Source organism: Mobula hypostoma, chromosome 12 (assembly GCF_963921235.1).
Source record: "Mobula hypostoma chromosome 12, sMobHyp1.1, whole genome shotgun sequence".
NCBI classification, from domain to species: Eukaryota; Metazoa; Chordata; class Chondrichthyes; order Myliobatiformes; family Myliobatidae; genus Mobula; species Mobula hypostoma.
Window position 1 is genome coordinate 28,699,885 of NC_086108.1, and position 24,319 is coordinate 28,724,203.

Consider the following 24,319-nt stretch of genomic DNA (forward strand, 5'->3'; position numbering starts at 1 on the left):
TGAATAAATATTTCAAAGAACTAGCACAGGCATAATGGGCCACTTTTCCTTCGCATTATATTATTCAATGATCAGCACAGGCTATTCATGCCACAACCATTATCTGTAATAACCAAATGTCTTCAAGATGCAATTCAAATCTAGAAAGGCAAAACTTTAACGCTAGTTGTTTTCTGTCCTTCAGCTGGATTTAATGCAGAAAAACTGTACAGCTCTGCTTAAAAAATTTGTTTTGTTCGTTTTGAATATTTAACATTAATTTTGTACTGAATTAAACAGACTCCATTTAGTAATTAGTCAATCACGCATAGGTCTCAGCCTCAGATCTATAAAGTATGAGATGCTAAGATCAGCAAAATAAAAATCAAATAATCAATTGTTCAAGTTACTCAAGGCCAGTATATAATGGTAAATCCTCTAAGCCAGGGTTTCTCAATGGGGGTTCCGAGAGGTTGTGATTAAAAAATATAAAGACCTTTTTTTGAACTTTGCGCACGATGCTAATGCTCGCAGCGATGGGCAGTGACCGAGCAGTCCCATTAGCAATCTCATTAGAGGTCTCAGCCCAGTATGGCAGTGCACAGTAAGACCATGTTTAGTTGATCGAGTCTGTCAGCCCAGTATGGCAGTGCACAGTAAGACTGTGTTTAGTTGATTGAGTCTATTCTCAGTCTTTGACTGGGAGACGGGGAGGCCATGGATAATTGGTGAGCGCTGTATTGCACAGAGGGGAGGACGGTAGGCTGATGAGGAGCGTGAATTGCATTTTCCAAGTATTGAATAGACTCACCCACCTTGGGCTGTGATGTCAGCCTCTCCCTCCTGAGTTACTTCCCCCAGCTTCCCCTCACACTACAGTGACTGACTTATGGGAGCGATCAAACTCTACCGGTGTAGTAGAAAATCGGAGGGAAATTTCATTCTAAAGAAAGAATTTTTACATGTTGCGACTCAACTGCTGGCCTACCACTTTACTATTGTCGTTAATGTTGCAAAACGTGGATTGTGTAAGTTAGAAGTGAATTGTATTATGAAATTTTTGTATCATTTGCAGCTATCTCATTTACTTATTTATTATGCCAACTCCAGCAAAATTGAAAAGACACACAACTATAAATCAGAGCTATATGACACATAAAAGTGCTGATTATTTTAAACAGCTATTGGAATCTCAAAACAAACAGGATAAAGCTTTTGTTAATAACATCACGGTCAGTAAAAAGATTCAGGAAGCAAGTTATTTAGTAGCAGAACTTATTACCCAGAAAAGAAAAACTCACACAGTTGGTACCTAATAATGCCAGCATGTAAAATTATAGTGGGTAAAATGCTAGGACAAGATGCAGTACAAGAAATTGTAAAGGTTTCACTCTCAAACAAATTGGTAAAACGACATATTGATGTCATGTCACATGATGCTGAAGAGGATTTGTGCGAAACAACAGCTTCTCTATCCAGGTTGCTAAGTCAATAGATTTCACCAATAAATGTTATGTTGTAGCATTTGCAAGATTTGTAAATGATGGTGAAATTCAGGAATATGTTTTCTGTTGCAAAGAGCTGCCAAAGCAAGCAAAGGCCAAGATATATGTAATGTTTTGACTTCATATCTGGGAAAAAAAAGGGTCGATCTTGGAGGAATTGTGTTGGCATCGGTACTGATGGTGCCCCATCAATGGTTGGCTCCATGAGAGGTTTTGTTTCTCCTGTTAAAAAAAGGAAAATCACAACACACTGCTTTCTTCAGAGAGGTGCTAATTATCAAAAACTCTTGGAGATTAAATGAAAAAAAGTTCTGAATGATGCTACAAAAATGGTTAACTTTATTAAAGGCCAGTTCACTCGAGAATGTTTAAAAAACTGTGAAAACCTGGACAAAGAGCACACCAATCTCCTGCTAATACAGAAATCCAGTGGCTTAGCTGAGGAAGAGTTCTCAACAGTGCGTTTGAGCTGAAAGATGAATTGCAGGAGTACTTTCAAGAAAGTAGTAGACCAGGTTTTGCTGAGTGCTTTGAGGATGAAAAATGGCTGCAGAAACTAGCCTACTTACAGGACATTTTTCACCATATGAACCAGTTGAGCAAGTCTCTGCAAGGCCCTGGAGAAAATGTGTTGACTTCAGGTGACAAGGTTCTTGGATTTAAAAAGAAATTGCATCTTTAAAAAAATCATGTTGAGAAAGGAAATCTTGAAATGCTTCCACTGCTGCTTGGGCTTGACAGTGAGGAAGGATATCAAAAAGTCTTGAGTTTTATTGAAAACCACCTGGAAGAACTGCAGAACAAAATTGGACAGTATTTTTCCTCCCTTTCAACATGTGTATGACTGGGTGAGGGACACTTTCTCTGAATCTTTTGCTCAGCCTGAGAACTTGACTGTGAGAGAAGAAGAACAACTTTGTGAACTGCAGTCTGATTGTGCACTCAAGATGAGATTTATTGACCTGTCCCTGGAAAGGTTCTGGATTTCTGTAAAATCACAGAAACATAGAAAATGTACAGCACAATACAGGCCCTTCAGCCCACAAAGTTGTGTCGAACATGTCCCTACCTTAGAAATTACTAGGCTTACCCATAGCCCTCTATTTTTCTAAGCTCCGTGTAACTATCCAGAAGTCTCTTAAAAGGCCCTATCGTATCTGCCTTCACCACCGTTGCCGGCAGCCCATTCCACGCACTCAACACTCGCTGCGTAAAAAACTTACCCCTGACATCTCCTCTGTACCTACTCCACAGCACCTTAAACCTGTGTCCTCTTGTGGCAACCATTTCAGCCCTGGGAAAATGCCTCTGACTATCCACATGATCAATGCCTCTCATCATCTTATATACCTCCATCAGGTCACCTCTCATCTTCCGTCGCTCCAAGGAGAAAAGGCTGAGTTCACTCAACCTATTCTCATAAGGCATGCTCCCCAATCCAGGCAACATCCTTGTAAATCTCCTCTGCACCCTTTCTATGGCTTTCACATCCTTCCTGTAGTGAGGCGACCAGAACTGAGCACAGTACTCCAAGTGGAGTCTGACCAGGGTCCTATATAGCTGCAACATTACCTCTCGGCTCCTAATTTCAATTCCACGATTGATGAAAGCCAATACACCATATGCCTTCTTAACCACAGTCAACCTGCACAGCAGCTTTGAGTGTCCTATGGACTCGGACCCCAAGATCCCTCTGATCCTCCACACTGCCAAGAGTCTTACCATTAGTACTATATTCTGCCATCATATTTGACCTACCAAAATGAACCACTTCAAAAGAAGAGTTTCCTGCCATTCATAGAAAAGCAATGAATATTTTGCTGCAGTTTTCAATTTCTTATATTTGTGAGCAAGCTTTTTCTTGTTTAACAAGCATGAAGAACAAGGATAGAAATCATCTCATTTCAGCTGGTGAAATCCATGTGCTTATCTCAAGTTTGACCCAGAACTGAATATTTGTGCATGCTAGTCCTATATTTGAACCTGATCTTGTCACTTAGTAAGACAATGATTTTTCAAAGTCTTGTATAAAATTGTCTTAGGCTATATTTTTATTCATATTGCTTTGGTTTATGGTATTTAGTAACTTTACTTTTCAACATTGTCAATAAATTTTCATGTTGTAAATAGTATTAATCAAAATCAATTTACAACCTTTATTTAAATTAAATCTACCAAGCTGATCTTTAGAAAAATTAAATCCCATTTTGGCTTAAGCCAGATATTTAACAGAAATTTATTACACTTGCCTCATGAGTTTTTAAAATTTATGAAAGGGAAAGAAAGAGATTAAATTCAAGAAAGGTAAGCTAAGCTTAACGACCTGTTTTTCAAGAAAGGTTGTCTAAAAATCCATACTGTACTCAAAACAGCATTGACAATTAGTTTTGGATTATTATATCTACAACTTTCTGATCACTAATGTACTGTAAGCTGTAGATATAATAATTTTACGCAGGGGCTCCCTGAGACCTCAAAATTATTTCCAGGATTCCTGCAGGGCAAAAATATTGAGAAAGGCTGCTCTAAGCAATTAACAAAAATGGAATTTTAATAAATGACAGTTTCACTTTTTTATAGTAGGACTGGCAGTCACCATAATCTTCATTTTAGGATGGCTGCGAGGTATACAGTAGATTCCGGTTAATTGATCCATCGCTTATTTGGGATAATTCTTAAAGTACAAAAACAAATCGGGGAAATATCCAAGATTCCCATCATTTATTTGGGACAAATTGCTGCTTAATTGAGGCAGGAGATAAGTGCTGAACATTCTCTATACTAGCAATCAGTCGCTTGCACATCATATGACTCCTAGATACCATGTACAGAGCAAACAGTTTTTAAATAGTGTCACATGTGTTTGTGTTCAAAAAAAGTGATTTTTGACACTCATAGTAGGCAAATAATAAGCAGTAAGAGAATTCAAAACTATATTGCTCACTGTAGTTTCAAGTATTCAGGCTTGGAGATGCCAGAAATAGCCGGAAATAAAAATGAAACAATTTCACTACTTCAACAAGCTAAAAACTACAAAGAATTTGAAGGTATCGACAATCATCTTGAATATTTCAATTAAAATGAAGATTGGAGCTTGCATCATCAAAAGCACTGTTTGAGAGCAGCCCACTAACCGTACTGGGTATCTGCGCTGATTTTATTCATTTACAAACAGAAGAACACCTCAGCGTTCACTGAATGAATTCCTCTGTCAATAACTATTAGGAACTACGATATGTCGACTGTACTTCTTCCTATAAATGCTGCCTGGCCTGCTGCGTTCACCAGCATTTTTTGTGTGTGTTGCTTTAATTTCCAGCATCTGCAGATTTCCTCGTGTTTGCGATTAGGAACTAAAACACAGTTTTATAGTACCCTAGTAGTTTTGGTAGTGTTCTAATTTATTGTGTATTTCACTTAAATACATAATTTGTTACTCAGTTAAATGATAGTTCACTTTTTTTTTTAATACCTTTTTAACTACTTTCATGAAGACTCAGCTAACTGGAGCAGCCACTTAATTGAGCCAAAATGTTCTGGCCCCAATGTGTCCCAATTAACTGCAATCTATTGTGTTCCCAAATTAAATAGCAAGCATGCTCTGCCTAAGACCTTTAAGGGGAAAAAGGGCTCATTAAATTAGTGGAGTTCTCTTTAACACTCTCATTAGTTAGAAGATGATATCTGTATTTGGTACTTGGAGCCAATTTCCATCTACTCTTATTTTTAACAAGCAATAAAGCTGTTAATTGTGTTTAAATGCATTAACGCCACTACAAAAAAATTGCACTTAAAAATCCACTTTTTAAGTTATTGCGCATGCAGAAACTTTAGTGTAAGAAGGAACATGCAGAGCAACTTGAACCTAACTGATCAAAACCTTGCATTGGTGACAAATGCATCTGCACTCCTCAGCACTACCCTGTAAAACTGTCAACTTCTGAATTCTGCACACGTTCAAAAATGTGAACTCACTTTCCATGACATATTGCCCTTCCAGTGTGCTATCCCAATCTTTACAGATGCACTCAGTGCCAAACAGATGAACTAATTTAAACTGCAACATTTGTTACTCAATTCTCACTATAAATTCCAAGTAAGAAGTCGCTTGTGTTCATTTAACGTTTAAATTATATGTTAAGCCTGAACAACCGCAGACTGTTTTCAACTACGTACATACTTGTTTTCACAGATCACTTTATAATGAATCAACTTTAAATCTAAAAGGTGTCAAACATTTATTTAGTACTTCAGTTTCCACCTGAAGTTTATGTTCCAATCAGTAGGGATTCTCAAGGGGTAATCCCTATTCACATTTGTCATGGCCGAGGATTGATCCCCACTCACACCCATTCTGGTCACAGGTAATCCAAATTCACACTTAAAAGTTGCTGGTGAACGCAGCAGGCCAGGCAGCATCTCTAGGAAGAGGTATAGTCGACGTCAGGAGGAAGGGTCTCGGCCCGAAACGTCAACTGTGCCTCTTCCTAGAGATGCTGCCTAGCCTGCTGTGTTCACCAGCAACTTTTATGTGTTGCTTGAAATTCCAGCATCTGGAGATTTCCTTGTGTTTGTCAAATTCACACTTGTCTGGCGGTGGGAGTGGCAAAAGGGACAAGGAAGAAATCAGCCACCAGTCACACATCTCCAGGGCATTGGTCCTGAGAAGTTAGTGGTAACTGCTCTGGGGTGGGGAGCATGCGTGCCTCTTCTGGGGTGATTGGGGGTGGGGGAGTATTCACTATTTGCATCTGTGCAGGCTACATATTCACATCTATTTCTGATAAGAGTCCTCTGTACACATCTGCTTTGGGGAGTGACATTCCCCTGTGCATACTTGTCCTGGTAGGTGAGAGTATGACTGTCCATATACAGCTGCCGTAGATGGAGGGGTTCTCTGCTCAAGGTGTTGGTCCCTGATAACCCCTGTCCCAGTGTTGGTGCGGATTTTTGTGGGGGTTTGAGGGTTTGGCAGGAACTGGTGTTTTTTTTTGGGGGGGGGACAGGGGTATATTTGAGGGTGGGCTTTACCTGTTTGAACCTGCTGTATAGGTAGAGCAGCTTTTCTCGGTTCACCACGTGTGCGAGCTTGATCACGTGCTCGGCCGCTTCCTCGAACTCAGCGCGCAGCGCGCTCCCGTCCTCCTCCTCCTCTTCTTCCTCTGGCTCTCCCACGGCCACGCGCGGCCGCTCCTCACTAACACTGCCCGCCGCCGCCATCCTCTCGTGTCCTGTCGTTGCCGCCCAGTATCCAACCAGAAACCAGCCGCTTCACTAGTCGGCTAGTGGCTGGTTACCTCACTAACTACCAACACCGGGAGGCCGCTAACGATCCAGCTCCATCAACCATCCGGATGGAGCCCGTGTTCCTGTATGAAGGTTCCGCTTGTGCAGCCCTAACCCCTACCCCGGGGCCGATCTATCAAATTTTCAAACAGTCCATCTTGTGTGGAAGTAGTTAACTCTACTTTCATTCTTATTCTCACTATAATTTCACTTTTTCTGTTACCCAGAGACTGGATAGGCTGTGACTAGTCAGATCCTGCTATAGTTTAACACTACCATTCTTATTTATCTCATCCACAACAGCGAAGAACCATCAAATCATGAGAGGCATAAATAGGGTGAATGCAAACAGTCTTTTTCTCCAGGGTAGAAAATCTAAAATTAGATGGTGTAAGTTTAAGGTGAGAGGGGAAAGATTTAAAAAGGACGTGAGAGACAAGTTTGTCAGAGTGTGGTGATTATGTGGAAGGAGCTGCCAGAGGAAGTGGCCGAGTCAGGAACAGTTACATTTAAAGTACATTTGTACAGGTGCATGAACAGAAGGTTCATCTTATGGGCAAAATGCAGGCAAATTGGACTACCTCAAGTAGGCAATTTAGTTGGCCTACTGAATAACTAAAACTTTAGGAATCCTGTTGGTTAGATGGCTTAACCAGGAAAGTGCATTAGTTTATTAGTTGCATCATTTTCACTCTTAATTACCACACCTTGTTTTGAATAATATTATGACCTTTAATGCACTTGACTTCACTGCAGGATCAAAGCACATTTTTTCATTTAACTTACAGGCAGACCCCCCCCCCCAACTCTGTTAGATCACAGACATGTCAAAGAAGGAACAGAGTGTTTTGCTATCAATGCTTACCAACTTAGTATTTTTATTGCCCACTGAATTCTTCCTATAACTATCTGATGGCCATTTTCTTGCATCATAGATCAAGTTGTTTCAATTCTGATTGAGACACTGAGTTATACAGCATGGAAGCAGGTAATTCTGCCCATCAGTTTACAGTGGCCAGTGACCTGCCATCCGTATTAATCCGCAGCACTTGGCCCATTATCTTCTATGTCTAAGTGGTTTAATGCCCAACTAGACGCTTTTTAAACGTTTTGAAAATGTTCTTCATATACTCAGAAAGTTGTCAACTTTTTCACTTCAAGCATCTGGAGCACAGTACACTACAAGAAAAGACAAACATAACCTAAACTTAAATTAACATCAACTTTACATAATTTACACATGTAGGTCTTTTAAAATAACAGGTACTTGATCGGAAAAGGGTGACTCCTTCCTGAGGAATTCAAGAACATCCCAAAAACATGAGCAACACACATAAAAGTTGCTGGTGAACGCAGCAGGCCAGGCAGTATCTCTAGGAAGACCCTATCGTTTCCGTCTCCACCACCGCCGCTGGCAGCCCATTCCACGCACTCACCACTCTGTATAAAAAAAATTTACCCCTGACATCTCCTCTGTACCTACTTCCAAGCACCTTAAAAATATGCCTTTTCGTGCTAGCCACTTCAACCCTGGGAAAAAGCCACTGACTATCCACAGGATCAATGCCTCTCATTACCTTGTAGACCTCTATCAGGTCACCTCTCATCCTCCGTCGCTCCAAGGGGAAAAGGCCAAGTTCACTCAACCTATTCTCATAAGGCATGCTCCCCAATCCAGGCAACATCCTTGTAAATCTCATCTGCATCCTTTCTATGGTTTCCACGCCCTTCCTGTAGTGAGGCGACCAGAATTGAGCACAGTACTCCAAGTGGGGTCTGACCAGGGTCCTATATAGCTGTAACATTAACTCTCGAATCTTAAACTCAATCCCACGGTTGATGAAGGCCACACACGCCTTCTTAACCACAGAGTCAACCTGTGTAGCAGCTTTGAGTGTCTTATGGACTCGGACCCCAAGATCCCTCTGATCCTCCACACTGCCAAGAGTCTTGCCATTAATGCTATATTCTGCCATTATATTTGCCTTACCAAAATGAACCACCTCACACTGAATGGGTTGAATTCCATCTGTAACTTCTCAGCCCAGTATTGCATCCTATTAATGTCTCACTGTAACCTCTGACAGCTCTCCACACTACCCACAACACCCCCAACCTTTGTGTCATTAGCAAATTTACTAACACATCCCTCCACTTCCTCATCCAGGTCATTTATAAAAATCACAAAGAGAAGGGGTCTCAGAACAGACCCCTGAGGCACACCACTGGTGACCGACCTCCATGCAAAATATGACCCATCTACAACCACTCTTTGCCTTCTGTGGGCAAGCCAGTTCTGGATCCACAAAGCAATGTCCCCTTGGATCCCATGCCTCCTTACTTTCTCAATAAGCCTCGCATGGGATACCTTATCAAATGCCTTGCTAAAATCCATATACACTACATCTAAGGCTCTACCTTCATCAATGTGTTTAGTCACATCCTCAAAAAATTCAATCAGGCTCGTAAGGCACAACCTGCCTTTGACAAAGCCATGCTGACTATTCCTAATCATATTATGCCTGTCATAATCTTCATAAATGTTCATAAATCCTGCCTCTCAGGATCTTCTCCATCAACATACCAACCACTGAAGTAAGAATCACTGGTCTATAATTTCCTGGGCTATCCCTACTCCCTTTCTTGAATAAGGAAACAACATACTTTGATAATAAATGGACTTTGATATAATATTATAAACAGCATTCAACAAGAAAAGCACAAATATACAAGAAAGAACAATTAGAAAAAATACAAATTTAGTGCAAAGGAACAGATTATTTGGCCAAATAGATCTTCATTAGAATTTATCTCTACTTGAGACACCCCCATAAGCATATTCTATTTTCTTTCCTCCTCGTACACTTATCTAGCTACCCATTAAAATCATCTATGCTTTTTGCCCTCCTACTTCTAGCAATAGTGATTTTTCTCTGCCAGTTTATTACAGGAACCCCTTTATCTGTTCAACACCAAAACTTCATGGCCAGATAAGGTGGCGTGGTAGCGAGGTGGTTAGCACAATGCTTTACAGCCCAGGCGATCGGGGTTCAGTTGCTGCCACCGCCTGTAATCAGTTTATATGTTCTTCCCATGAACGATGAACGCATGGATTACCTCTGGGTGCTCTGGTTTCTCCCGCATTCCAAAAGATGTACCAGTTGGTAGATTAATCAGCCATAGTAAATTGTCCCACGATTCAGCTTGGATTAAATCGGGGGGGGGCGGATTGATGGGTAGCACGGCTTGAAGGGCCTATTCCACACCGTATCTCAATAAATTCTGAGAACAAGGAGGTTTTGCAGAGTTTAACTAACAACTAAATGTAGAAGAACAATAATATTAATGATTAATTGAGCATTACAAATAGGGCAGCACCTATATTGGAAGATGAAAGCAAAAGTCAGAATAATAAGTGGCCTGAAGACACATACTCAATGTTTCAGGAACAGCTTCTTCCTCCCTGCAGTCAGATTTCTGAACCAACTCATGTACACTGACTCACTATTTTTGCTCTCTTTGCACTACTTATTAATTTATTTTTTATGTACTTATTGCGATTTATAGTTTTTTATGTTTTGCACCATACTGCTGCCACAAGACAATACATTTCTCAACATACGTCAGTGATATTAAACCTGATTCTGATTCCGTACATATGACAGTAATAAACCAATTTCAATTCCATTCATTTTGCTCCATTGTTTAAACCTATAATTGTTGACTACTAGTCATCGTGTTTAAAATAGATTCACCACTTTTTGTCATTAGTCCTGACAAACTTAAATATCTGCCTAACTTCAGATTACTTAAAGGATTAATTTCTACATCTCATCAGGTAGGTAGAGTTTCCAGTCGCAATGTACTTTACCTCTACTTTATAAATCTTTCTCTTCTAATTCAATTCCATGACTGAAGTTAAAAACAAGAGATTCTGCAGATACTGGAATTCCAGAGAAACACATAAAAAATGCTGATGAAAGGTCTTGCCCCAAAATGTCGACTGTTTATTCCTTTTATCAGATGCTGCCTGACATGCTGAGTTCCTCCAGCAGTTTGTACGTCTCCCCATTACTGACGTTACTGACCATTCACCATTTCTCAGTTGTTTTCTATCGGCCTGTCAGGCCTGCACAGACAGACAGCTCCCAGTCTCCACCCAGCTAACAAGAGTTACTTACCACTCATTTGCCACTCATCACCTGCAACCTATTTAAATCCAGCTGTCTTCTGCATACCTTATTCACCCATTGAATCACCTAACCTCAACCAGTTCCTCCTAGCCTTCAGATGCCTTGTGCCTTGCCATGTTAAGTATCCATTCTCTCTTGTTGTGTGGTCCCTCATAGCTTAATATTTTGAAGTTTATTATTAAAGTGAGCATTCACCATTAAATTCTCTCTGCTACTCAGTGTTTAGATCAGGCTTCTTCTACATTTCCTTATATACTATACCCGTTATTCTCTTAATAACTTTTAATAGATTGCTTCTTAGTCTTTCTTGATTCAAAAACACTATTATCTTTACAATCTTGCCTCATAACTGAAGCCCTTTGTTCCTGGTAATATCTTCTAAGCCTTCTCTAGGCCTAGTGGATTTTTGTGAAATATGGAGCTCAGAATCATTCAAATGTCTCCTACTGAGGCCCAGCCATCTATGAATTCTCACATGATCCTTTTTCCTTAATATTTTATTCATCTGTTTATTAATTCACCATGTGCTAAATTAACTTCACATATATTCACTCCAACAGGTATAACCTTAAACTAAAACAAAAACTCACAATGTTGTTTAATTCTTCAGTTTTCCTTGGGGAGCATTTACATTGTTTGATAAAGATGGAATAGTCATATGAGCAGACCTGTAATATCCCAAGTCAGACAAGAGAAAATCTTCAGATGCTGGAAATCCAAGCAACACACACAAAATGCTGGAGGAACTCAGCAGGCCAGGCAGCATCTATGGAAAAAAGTACAGTTGACGTTTCAGGCTGAGACCCTTTAGTAGGACTGGAGAAAAAAAAGATGAGAAGATTTAAAAGGTTGGGGGAGGGGAGAGAGAAATACAAGGTGATATGTGAAACTGAAGGGGGAGGGATGAAGTAAAAAGCTGGAAAGTTGATTGGTGAAAGAGATACAGGGCAGGAGAAGGGGGAGTCTGATAGGAGAGGACAGAAGGCCACGGAAGAAAGAAAAGGGGGGAGGACACCAGAGGGAGGTGATGGGCAAGCAAGGAGATAAGGTGAGAGAGGAAAAAGGGAATGGGGAATGGTGAAGGGGGATGGGCATTACCAGAAGTTCGAGAAAGCCATGTTCATGCCATCAGGTTGGAGGCTACCCAGACAGAATACTGTATAAGGTGTTGTTCCTCCAACATGAGTGTGGCCTCATCACACCAGTAGAGGAGGCCATGGATTGACATATTGGAATGGAAATGGGAAGTGGAATTAAAATGGGTGGCCAATGGGAGATCCCACTTCTTCTGGCAGACATAGTGTAGGTGCTTAGCAAAGCAATCTCCCAATCTACCTCGTGTCTCACCGATATACAGGAGGTCACACCGGGAGTCACTTCACCTGTGAGTCTGTTGGGGTCATATACTGTGTCTGGTCTGCTGAATTCCTCCAGCATTTTGTGTGTTTTGCCTGCAATATCTCAGCTGATTTGAAGGAATATGGAATATTATAAGGAATCAGTACACTAAAATGCGATTTGGAATTTTTTGTAAGAGAAATTAATACCTGACACGATTTCCAGTTATTGCTTGATAATGGGTTCAACTTGATCCTTCATTCCTGAGATAGTTGTCTTCTATTTAATATCTGAGATTAAGCATCGGATTATAAATATGGAGCCAGAGATCATACCTTGCATCTGTCCTGACAATATAATGCACAGATATCTGTCTCTCTGGCAGAACGTCGACACCTTGAGTTACCTGAATAATTCTAATTTAGATCCATCGCAAAGTATTTTGGTCATAAAGAAACAGCCCTGTGGGATTGAGGTGAGGAAAAAATTTCTACATGGTGGTGAACCTTTGGAATTCTCCTGCCAGGGCAATGTAGAGGCTTAGCTGTTATTTTCATTCTAAACAAAGATAGAAGGATTTCTCAACATTAAAAGAATCGGTGGGAGTTGGAAATGGTGCTGGAAATTGACAGCAGAGTAGAAGGTCAACCACAATCTTATTGAATGGTGGAGTAGGTTTGAAGGGTCAGATGCTTCTATATTTTCTGTTTCCATCTAAAGACAATCTGCAGGTGGATTAATTCATCCTTTTAATGTTTCTGACCACCAGGAGGCATCATCCCCACATTGTTTAATCTCTAGCACGAAACTCAAAATTGTGGTGTTGGACAGGAAACTAGTTTAGCACATTATTTGAGCTGGTTTTTTTTAAGAATTAGCAATAGTCTCACTTATGTAAAGTGACAACCTTGCAAAACCAAAAGTATTTTGTGTAAATAAATACTAACTACGCTAGGCAAATATATGCATACGCAAAGAGCTAAAAATATAAGGTGGCAAAATATTTCAGACAGCTACCTAGAGAGGATTCTACACCACAGTGTAAATTTTGTCTTTTATTAGAAATGCTTCTGAACATTCTTCATTGTGGAAAGATGATTTAAATGTGGAAACTTGCCACATTTTTTCCACCTTGAAACAACATCCGGTTTTTCACCTACTTATGGTTCGCACAGAATGAATAGCATGGAAACTGACTATTCAGCCCAAATGCTGTCTGCTGGGCCTTGTTTTCCACTTGAATTGATTTCACCCTCTCAACACATCCTACCATTCCTTTCTGCCTCATGTGCTTAAATGGATCCACGCTGAATGCATAATTTAATTTTTAAGTAATATTTGCTGTTCAATAGGATTTAGAGCAAAGCCATAAAACATCTTGTTTTATATTCTCTGTAGCTGATAAAATAGAACACCATTAACTATTACACTGAATTTCCAAACTAACTGCCATGAGCCATTCTCCAGTGAAATAAATAATTCAGTGACTCGAACTTAAATAATCCTCTGAAGCCTAAGTGTGCTCTGCTCTAAAGCTGAAAACTATTAAATGATGAACATGTTTGGATATCTTTTATTTCACAGTACATATTGGCAGATGCAGTTCTAGTACTTCCTCAGAAGAAATATCTGTTGTTTTGCCTTCAGCTCAGAAACACAGAGTTTGCAAATAGGCTTCTTTATGACATTGGGATGATTCAATCTGTACTGTCCTGGCTGAAGTCGACTAGAACTGGCTTCAGTGTCACCAGACCAAGAAAGGGAAAAACAATCACCAAAGGCCTTATTTGTCTCCTCACATTGGGTGAAGTCAGTGCTTGTTTGAAAGCAGGAACCCACCTTGGCCAATATTAGATCAAGGGCACTGAGAAAAACTGATGCTCTCATCGGTCATTTGATCTTCTGCCATTTACCTCCTGGTTACCTGTGAAGAACGGTTATTAGGACAAGGCGTGACTTCCTAGCTACTTGAGCTCCTGTGAAATACAGTCATTGACAGCATAAGCATTTGTAGAACTAGAAAGCAGAAAAGGTTAAAAAAAAACCTATGAATTTGGTCTGAACGTTCTTTCAGTCCAATCATAAGTTTACTATCGAAAATATAAAGAACAGGAGCAGGCGTAGGCCCTGAAGATCCTACTTTTGTTGTTTTATCTTTGCATTTTGTTCCCCATACTATCTGGCAGGAATATTTTAGGATTCTAAGTCTTTCAAACAGTACATCGAATACAAGGCTGATAAAAGCATTACACCACATCCTGCAGAAAATCTCTACAAATTAAAGAACTCGCCCATAGTGTTTTGAGATGGGAGCAGATGCTTAGCTCTCAGTTTCTTTCTAAGATAATAGGATGCAAAAATGGTGAATTAAGGCCTTTGGTTTATTATGGTACTATTTTGTGGCCTGCACTGTTGTTATGTACTTGATCATAAAATCAACTTAGGGAACTCTGTGAACTTTAACTAAAGGAGCTAGTTGCCCCATTACAGAAAGGATGTGGAGGGTTTTGGAGACAGTGCAGAAGAGATTTAGAGTGTGTGTGCAATGCAGAGGAGTTAAACAAACTTGTATTGTTTTCTCAGAAGCTGGGGTGAGACCTGAGAGAGTTTTATAAGATTGTGAGAGGCATAGACAAGGTAAACAGCTGGGATCTTCTTTTCCCAGGATTGAACTATCTAATACCAGAGGCGTGCATTGAAGCTGAGAGGGCTAAGTTCACAAGAAGTGTGCAGTCAAGTTTTTTAAACCCAGGGTTAAATGCACTGCCAGGTGTGGCGAGGAGGCAAATACAACAGAGATATTTAAGAGGATCTACATCCATCTGAATATGTAGAGAATGGAGGAATAGCAACATTGTGTAGGCACAAGGATCCGTTTAGTTAGGCATTTAATTTTTTTTAAGCATATCGTACCAGACATTCAGCCATTCTTGTCTGGCACGTGGTGTCAGGATTAAGTGGGTCACATTATGAACGTTCCTGACTCGACCCTTGTATTTTTTGCGAGGTCAAGTGGCTAGCTTAATGACTACCTTAATTTGTTTGGCACAACGTTGTGGGTCAAAGAGCTGTACTGTTCTATATACTATCTTTACAATTTTAAAGTACATCCCTGTGCCACTAATAAGGTATCACAATAAGAGGGTTGCAAAGTTCTCATGAGCATTTGTATTTCATTAGTATTCATAATATATTATATTTACTATGAAGTGTACAAATGGTAATGTAGTTTTCAGAGGGTTTAACTGCCCTGAATCTTTTTGTGATCCAAAAGCCAGTATTTAGTTTCATTGAGCCACTGAGATAAAGATTTGGAAATTACAGCCTGTCAACGTCAAATCGTTAGTATCTCAGGAAACAGGTGGCACGATAGTGTAGTGGTTAGTACCAGAGGGCAGGGTTCAATTCCTGTAAGAAGTTTGTACGTTCTCCCTGTGACCGCGTGGGTTTCCTCCGGGTGCCTCAGTTTCCTCCCACAGTCCAAAGACGTACCAGTTGGTAGGTTCATTGCCCATTGTAAATTGTCCTGTGATTAGGCGAGGGCTAAGTCGGGGGTTGCTGGACGGTGCAGCTCAAAGCGCCAGACGGGCATGTTCCGCGCTGTATCCCAGTAAATAAATAAATTGCAGTAACCTTAGCATAACATTGCCTCTGATTTTGTAGGAGTATTGGCAGTATTCACCTTTATTACATTGCATAATGGACAGCGACTTCTGGATTTGGAAGTGCTTATCCATTTAATATGGAAACGCAGTTATTTGGCTCTTCTCCATAAAATGCATTGATTCACTTATTCATTGTTCAGGATCTGGGCATCACTGGCAATGCCAACATATCTCATTGTTAAATGCTCTTGAGAAGATGGTAGAGAACAGCTTCTGTCTCTCTGGTGAAGATACTCCTACAGTGCTGTTTGGAAGGGACAACAGAACTTAAACCCAGTCATGATGGTGTGTAAATTGGAGAGGAACTTACACATGCTCTACTCTACACCCACGACTGTGTGACTAGGCACAGCTCAAAGACCATCTGTAAATTTTCCAATGACACAACCATTATAGGCAGAATTTCAGGTGGTGATGAGGAGATGTATGGGAGTGAGGTAGGTCATCTGGTTGAGTGGTGTCAGAACAACAACCTTGCACTCAACATCAGTAAGACCAAGGAATTGTTTGTGAACTTCAGGAAGGGCTAGTCAAGGGAACACACAACAGTCCTCATTGAGTGACCAGCAGTGGAAAGAGTGAGCAGTTTTAAGTTCCTGCATGTCAACATCTCTGAAGATCTATCCTGGGCCCATCATATTGATGTAATTACAAAGAAGGCACAATAGTAGCTACGTTTCATTCAGAGTTGGAGGAGACTTGATATGTCACCAAAGAATCTCGCAAATTTTTACAAATGTACCATGGAGAGCATTCGAACTGGCTGCATCGCCATCTGGTAAGGAGGGGTCACTGTGCAAGATCGGAAAAAGCTGCAGATAGTAGCAAACTCAGCCAGTTCCATCATGGACACTAGCTTGGAGGACATCTTCAAAAGGCAATGCCTCAAAAAGGCAGCATCCATCATTCAGAATATGCCCTATTCTCATTGCTACCGTCAAGGTGGTGGTACAGGAGCTGAAGAAACACACTTAATGTTTTAAGAACAGCTTCCCCTCTGCCATCAGATTTCTGAATGGACACTGAACTCATTTACACTACGTCATTAATTTTCTTCTTTTCCCTCATTACTTATTTAACTAGATTTTTAAAATATATATTTTAATTTGTAATTTACAAATTTTTATGTATTGCAATATATAGCTGCTGCAAAACAACAAATTTCACGCCATGTGCCAAGTGGTGATGGTGTTTCTGTGACCCTGGTAGAGGTGCAGAGAAAATGGGTTGTGGTAAAGGTCACAGTTTGGGAGGCACTTTTGGAGTGGTCTGGGTGATAAAGTGCTGTCCACTTTGTAGAAGTTACACGCTGTGGCTACTGCATCGGCCATAGAGGGAATTAATGCATCGATGTATAGGATGGTGAAATATGCATGAGTCAAGTGGGGTGCATTGTCATAGATGATGTCAATCTTCTTAAGTGTTGTTGGATCTACACTCATCCATTCAAGTGGAGAATATCCCAGCACACTCTTGACTTGTTCATTATCAATGGCAGAAAGGATTTGGGATGTCTGGAAGTGAACCATTCACCACAGTGTATTCAGTCTCTGACCTACTCTTGTAGCCACAGTATTTATGTGTCTGATCCTGTTGAGCTTCTAGGGGTTTGTGACACCCACCATTTCCCCAAAGATGTTGATGGTGGGAACTCAGTGATAATGGCCATTGAGCACCAAGCGTTTGTGGTTAGAGTCTTCTGTATTGTGATCACCATTGTCCAGCTCTTTTGAATTTTGTGCCATGAATATTACTTACCATGACTCAACCCATAGCTAAATGTCATCTAGGTCTGCTGCATGCAAGCATAGAGCCTAGGTATTTCAATGATGAAATAACTATGGTGCTTAAGACCAGTATGCTGCCACGAGGAACTCCAACACTGATATCCTGGGGAGAAGATGATTTGCATTCCTTTGTACACAGTATCATCCAACAATTACCCATTGATTGAAAATTTCTCCAATGTCTCCACAGAAACTGATGTGAATTTCAGTATTTAGAAAGGAAAATATCACTTAATTGCATGATATCAAATCGGTTTTTAATGATGTATCATTCACACTGCCAAATAAATTATTCAGATCTATTCTAAATTTCCTTATTTTAGAAAAATATTTATAACATTGCAGCTTCCATTTTAATCAAATAATGTATTAATATTCCAATCCTTATTCAACATATTATATAATGTTTAAAATGTTAACAAATGCTTACCTCTAATTTGCTATCTGTAAGAACATTTGATATGGCTGCTTGCTCAGCCAGCTTGATGACATCACAATTACTTGACATCATGTCTTCTGACCTGATGCCTCCCAGCAGCCCTCAGGATAGGGGAGGTTCTCAGCAGAGTTCACAAGATCTTTATGGCAAAAATTCTTCAAGATCAACAGAAGGCCCATTCTTTCACTGTTGACCTTAAATTCTATTTGAAATGGGTTTGCATTATGATTGAGATAATGGTTGTTTCATTCTACAATAGGTTTACGGAGAATGTTTCTTGACTTCTCTCACGAGGTTTAGGGCATCCCAAAGTTATTATTCTGGCCCCTGAACCAGCATGGACAACTCCACTTACCTCAACGTTGAACTGACTCTATAGCCAATGGGCTCACTTTCAAGGATTCTACAGAGACGTGGATGGCTCAGGGCTGGAATGATTACTTCGAGTGCCAGGCTTTAGATGTTTCAGAAAGGACAGAGAGGAAGGCAAAAGAGGTGGGAGCATAGCACTGTTGATCAGAGATGGTGTCACGGCTGCAGAAAAGGAGGAAGCCATGGAGGGATTGTCTACGGAGTCTCTGTGGGTGGAAGTTAGAAACAGGAAGGGGTCAATAACTCTACTGGGTGTTTTTTATAGACCACCCAATAGTAACAGGGATATTGAGGAGCAGATAGGAGGACAGATTCTAGAAAGTTGTAATAATAACAGAGTTGTCAAGATGGGAGATTTTAATTTCCCAAATATCGATTGGCATGTCCCTAGAACGAGGGGTTTAGATGGGGTGGAGTTTGTTAGGTGTGTTCAAGAAGGTTTCTTGACACAAGAGGAAGAGGAGAGGCTGTACTTGATCTGGTATTGGGAAATTAACCTGGTCAGGTGTCAAATCTCTCAGTGGGAGAGCATTTTGGAAATAGTGATCACAATTCTATCTCCTTTACCATAGCTTTGGAGAGGGATAGGAACAGATAAGTTAGGAAAGCACTTAATTGGAGTAAGCGGAAATATGAGGCTATCAGGCAGGAACTTGGAAGCATAAATTGGAAACAGATGTTCTCAGGGAAATGTATGAAAGAAATGTGGCAAATGTTCAGGGGACATTTGCATGGAGTTCTGCTTGGATACATTCCAATGAGTCAGGGAAAGGATGGTAGGGTACAGGAACCGTGGAGTACAAAGGCTGTTGTAAATCTAGTCAAGAAGAAAAGAAGAGTTTGCAAAAGGTTCAAAAAGCTAGGTAATGATAGAGAGCTAGAAGATTATAAGACTAGCAGCAAGGAGCTCAAGAAAGAAATTAGGAGAGCCAGAAGGGGCCATGAGAAGGGCTTGCGGACAGGATTAAGGAAAACCCCAAGGCATTCTACAAGTATGTTAAGAGCAAGAGGATAAGATGTGAGAGAATAGGATCAATCAAGTGTGACAGTGGAAAAGTGTGTATGGAACCGAAGGAAATAGCAGAGGTACTTAATGAGTACTTTGCTTCAGTAGTCACTACAGAAAAAGATTTTGGCAATTGTAGGGATGATTTACAGTGGATTAAAAAACTTGAGCATGTAGATATTAAGAAAGAGGATGTGCAGGAGCTTTTGGAAAGCATCAAGTTGGATAACTCAGGGACTGGACGAGATGTACCCCAGACTACTGTGGGAGGCGAGGAAGGATATTGCTGAGCCTCTGGCGATGATTGTTGTATCATCAATGAGGACGGGAGAGGTTCCAGAGGATTGGAGGGTTGCAGATGTTTTTCCATTATTCAAGAAAGGGAGTAGAGATAGCCCAGGAAATTATAGACCAGTGAGTCTTACTTCAGTGGTTGGTAAGTTGATGGAGAAGATCCTGAGAGGCAGGATTTATGAACATTTGGAGAGGCATAATATGATTAGGAATAGTCAGCATGGCTTTGTCAAAGGCAGGTCATGCCTTACGAGCCTGATTGAATTTTTTTAGGATGTGACTGAACACATTGATGATGGTAGAGCAGTATGTGTAGTGTATATGGATTTCAGCAAGGCATTTGACAAGGTACCCCATGCGAGGCTTATTGAGAAAATAAGGAGGCATGGGATCCAAGGGGACCTTGCTTTGTGGATCCAGAACTGGCTTACTCACAGAAGGCAAAGAGTGGTTGTAGACAGGTCATATTCTGCATGGAGGTCAGTGACTAGTGGTGTGCCTCAGGGATCTGTTCTGGGACCCCTTCTCTTTGTGATTTTAATAAATGACCTGGATGAGAAATGGAGGGATGTGTTAATAGATTTGCTGATGACAGAAAGGTTGGGGGTGTTGTGGATAGTGTAGAGGGCTGTCAGAGGTTACAGCAGGACATTGATAGGATGCAAAAATGGGCTGAGAAGTGGCAGATGTTCAACCCAGATAAGTGTGAGGTGGATCATTTTAGTAGGTCAAATATGATGCCAGAATATAGCATTAGTGGTAAGACTCTTGGCAGTGTGAAGGATCAGAGGGATCTTGGGGTCCAAGTCCATAGGACACTCAAGGCTGCTGCGCAGGTTGACTCTGTGGTTAAAAAAGCATACAGTGCATTGGCCTTCATCAATCATGGGATTGAATTTAGGAGCCGAGAGGTAATGTTGCAGCTATATAGGACATTGGTCAGACCCCACTTGGAGTACCGTGCTCATTTCTGGTTGCCTCACTATAAGAAGGCTGTGGAAACCATAGAAAGGGTGCAGAGCAGATTTACAAAGATGTTGCTTGGATTGGGGAGCATGCCTTATGAGAATAGGTTGAGTGAACTCAGCCTATTTTCCTTGGAGCGTTGGAGGATGAGAGGTGACCTGATAGAGGTGTATAAGATGATGAGAGGTATTGATCGTGTGGATAGTCAGAGGCTTTTTCCCAGGGCTAAAATGGCTAGCATGAGAGGGCGCAGTTTTAAGGTGCTTGGAAGTAGATACAGAGGAGATGTCAGGGGTAAGTTTTTTACGCAGAGAGTGGTGAGTGCGTGGAATGGGCTGCCAGCGACGGTGGAGGAGGTGGATATGATAGGGTCTTTTAAGAGACCCCTGGATAGGTATATGGAGCTCAGAAAAATAGAGGGCTATGGGTAACCCTAGGTAATTTCTCAGGTAAGGACATGTTCGGCACAGCTTTGTGGTTAGAAGGGCCTGTATTGTGCTGTAGGTTTTCTATGTTTCTATGTTTTTTCTATGTTCATATGGTGACCTATATGTACTCTGATATAAATTTACTTTGAACTTTGAAGTACTCAACATTTAATGAAATCTAGTTGCTATCATAACAAAGAATTCACAGCAGGCAGATGCTGTACGCAAATTCCCAAATCAATGTGATAATGGCCAGGTGACATATTTTAATAATCTTGCTTGAAGTATCTTTCATGTACATTTAATTAATAAATGTATTGTATTTACTTGATGCAAACAATTTAAAAATTGCTGACCAAAAATATCCTAATAGAAAATAAACTAAAAACCTGTAGGTGGTGCTGATTTTCAGTTTTACCACTTTGCAATGCAGGGTGCAGAAGCGGAACGTGGGAATTTAATGATTGAGAATGGAGTAGAAAGAAATGTCAATCTTATTTTAACAGACGAGCCATTTAGGAAGTAGAACTATTCCATTTCATGAAATGGAACATCAAACAAAAAGGCACTCGTTTGAATTTTGCAAGAGACTTTAAACTAACTTTAGATTCAGCTTCTGGATTGAGCTTCAACCTTCAGTACAATTATAACATTTCTACATCAAAGCAGACATTAAGTGCGTGCAGAATTTACACAGCAGCTGTTACAGTGCAGGGTCCCTTTGCATAATGACGTGCACATGCTCCATGCAAATAAAATGAATTCCTGGGAAGCATAATTCTGTTAAAGTAATTTGAACTACTGGACGTGTTTATGCATTTGATCATCATAAATAATTTTGACTGCATAAATTTCTTTAGCAATATAGTCAAAATAAAAATATTTTTGTGATATGTCCTCTTGGTATTCTGCCTGAGAATGCTCTAACTTCAGTCAGGTTCTATCTAGATATGATGTACTAACTCTAAATGACTGGATAGACACAAAATGCATTGAAATTACCAAACCTTCATGTCGAAACATAGTTTAGGTTGAATATTGACTTCATACAGTCAAAGCAGTAATGTCCAAGTTTCCCTCCCTTTCCTCATGGAAGGTCATTCGGTGGAGCAGCACAGGAGACATTTCCTTGGAGATCCTGACTAAGGCCCTTCTCATGAGCAGGCTTTCATACCCCTCATGAAAATACTCCGATTCTGTGGCACTGAAGTTCTCCATTCTTGACGATACAGCCATAACCTCCTCTTACTATAAATCCACTCGTCATTTCATCTAAATCGAATTTAACTTAACCTGAGAGCGAAGGCAGCAGCTTTCTTACCAGTTTATTCATATCACCTACATCGCTGATTTAACTCATCAGTACACTGCATCATCCTGTACACCCCTACCTTTATTTGCCCATTATACAAGCAAATGTAGCAAGACTCAGCATCTGGGTTTCAATGGATTATTTAGTACTTCTGTCTCCAGAAAGTACAAAAATATAGAGTCATGGAATCTCACAGCACAGGACACTGTTCAGCCCATTGCACCAGGCTGGCTCTGTCCTACTCAACTCCACATTAACTTTAGCCCCCTTTTCCTTAATATATGATCCTTTTCAAATACATGTGCCATAATCCTTTAAGATATCCAATGGAATCTGATTTTGACTATTTTTTGATGGGCTCTATTAGATGTAAGCAATTACTTAAAAACTTGTCTCCATTTTTTCCAATTGGCAAATTATGTTAACTCTGATTTGTGGCCCTTGAGTCAAAACTGGTCAGAGAGGAAACAGCTTTTCTCTTCTCGATTTACCAAGCACATCAGCATGTTTAGGGCTTGATCTTTTTACTTACAATTCAGTTTAGGTTTTTGTTTGGTTTTTCTAATTATTCAACAAAATGTATTTATTTATTTAGAGATAGTGCGGAATAGGCCCTTCTGGCCCTTCGAGCCATCTATTTAATTGGCACAGTAGTGTAGTGGTTAGCACAATGCTTTACAGTACCAGTGAGCCCCTATTCTATTGCTGCCACTGTCTGTAAGGAGTTTGTACCTTCTCCCTGTAACTGTGTGAGCTTCCTTCCACAGTCCAAAGACGTACCCGTTGGTAGATTAATTGGTTATTGTAAATTGTCCTGTGATTGGGCTAGGGATAAATTGGGGGCTGCTGGGTGGCAAGGCCTGAGGGGCCTGGAGGGCCTTTACCGCAGTGTGTCTCAAAACAAAAGGTACTTGGAACTGGGTACAAGAGGGAAGACAGAGGTAAGTTTTTCGCACAAAGAGTTGTGGGTGCATGGAATACACGACCAACGACAGTGGTGGAGGCAGATACAATAGGGTCTTTTAAGAGACTCTTAGATAGGTACATGGAGCTTAGAAAAATAGTGTAGTGAAATGCTAGGCAATTTCTAGAGTAGGTTACATTGTAGAGTAGGGCACAACATTGTGGGCCGAAAGGCCTACAATGTGCTGTAGATTTAAAAACACAAAAAAAGTACAATTTACAATGACCAATTAACCTACTAACCAGTGCGTCTTTGGACCTGAGCACAAGAAGGAAACCCACGTGCTCACGGGAAGGAACATACAAACTTTCTTACAGAGGACACCAGAATTGAACTCCAAACTCCAACGCCCCAAGCTATAATAGTGTTGCACTAACCACTATGCTACGGTGGTGCCCATTGATAAAATCATACCATAGATAGCATACCATTTACCATAGATAAAATTAGCTGGTTTTATCTGGGTAAGGAATAATAAAATGCATCAGCTTTGTTCTCTATGTTCAAGAGCATTATGAACATTAAAGTTTGTCACTCTCCACAATGTCACCACTGTCAATGCATTGTGATTGATAAGTAATCCTTATGCCCATGTTGAAAGCATTGTGCTCTATCCCTAAAATGAAATGAATGGAGGTATAATTTTTGTGTGGTTTACATTTACTGCCAATGTTCTTTAATTTTACTGATAGAACTCAACAAGTTATTCAAGTAGGTCTGATGGACAGTGATGGCATCAAGAAATTAAACAATTAGTTTCTATTTTTATGCAGTTAACACCAAAC

At 40.4% G+C, this 24,319-nt stretch overlaps 1 protein-coding gene across 2 annotated transcripts in view; it reads right to left on the reverse strand.

Moving 5' to 3' along the window:
* The window catches only part of acbd6 (acyl-CoA binding domain containing 6), a 221,059-nt gene extending 214,231 nt beyond the window's left edge, over positions 1-6,828 (reverse strand). For both annotated transcript variants that reach the window (XM_063064879.1, XM_063064878.1), the window contains exon 1: positions 6,516-6,828. In XM_063064879.1, coding sequence (XP_062920949.1) covers positions 6,516-6,704 — 189 coding nt within the window. In that variant the 5' untranslated portion in view covers positions 6,705-6,828. The remainder of the gene's footprint in view (positions 1-6,515) is intronic.
* Between the last annotated feature and the right edge of the window lie 17,491 nt (positions 6,829-24,319).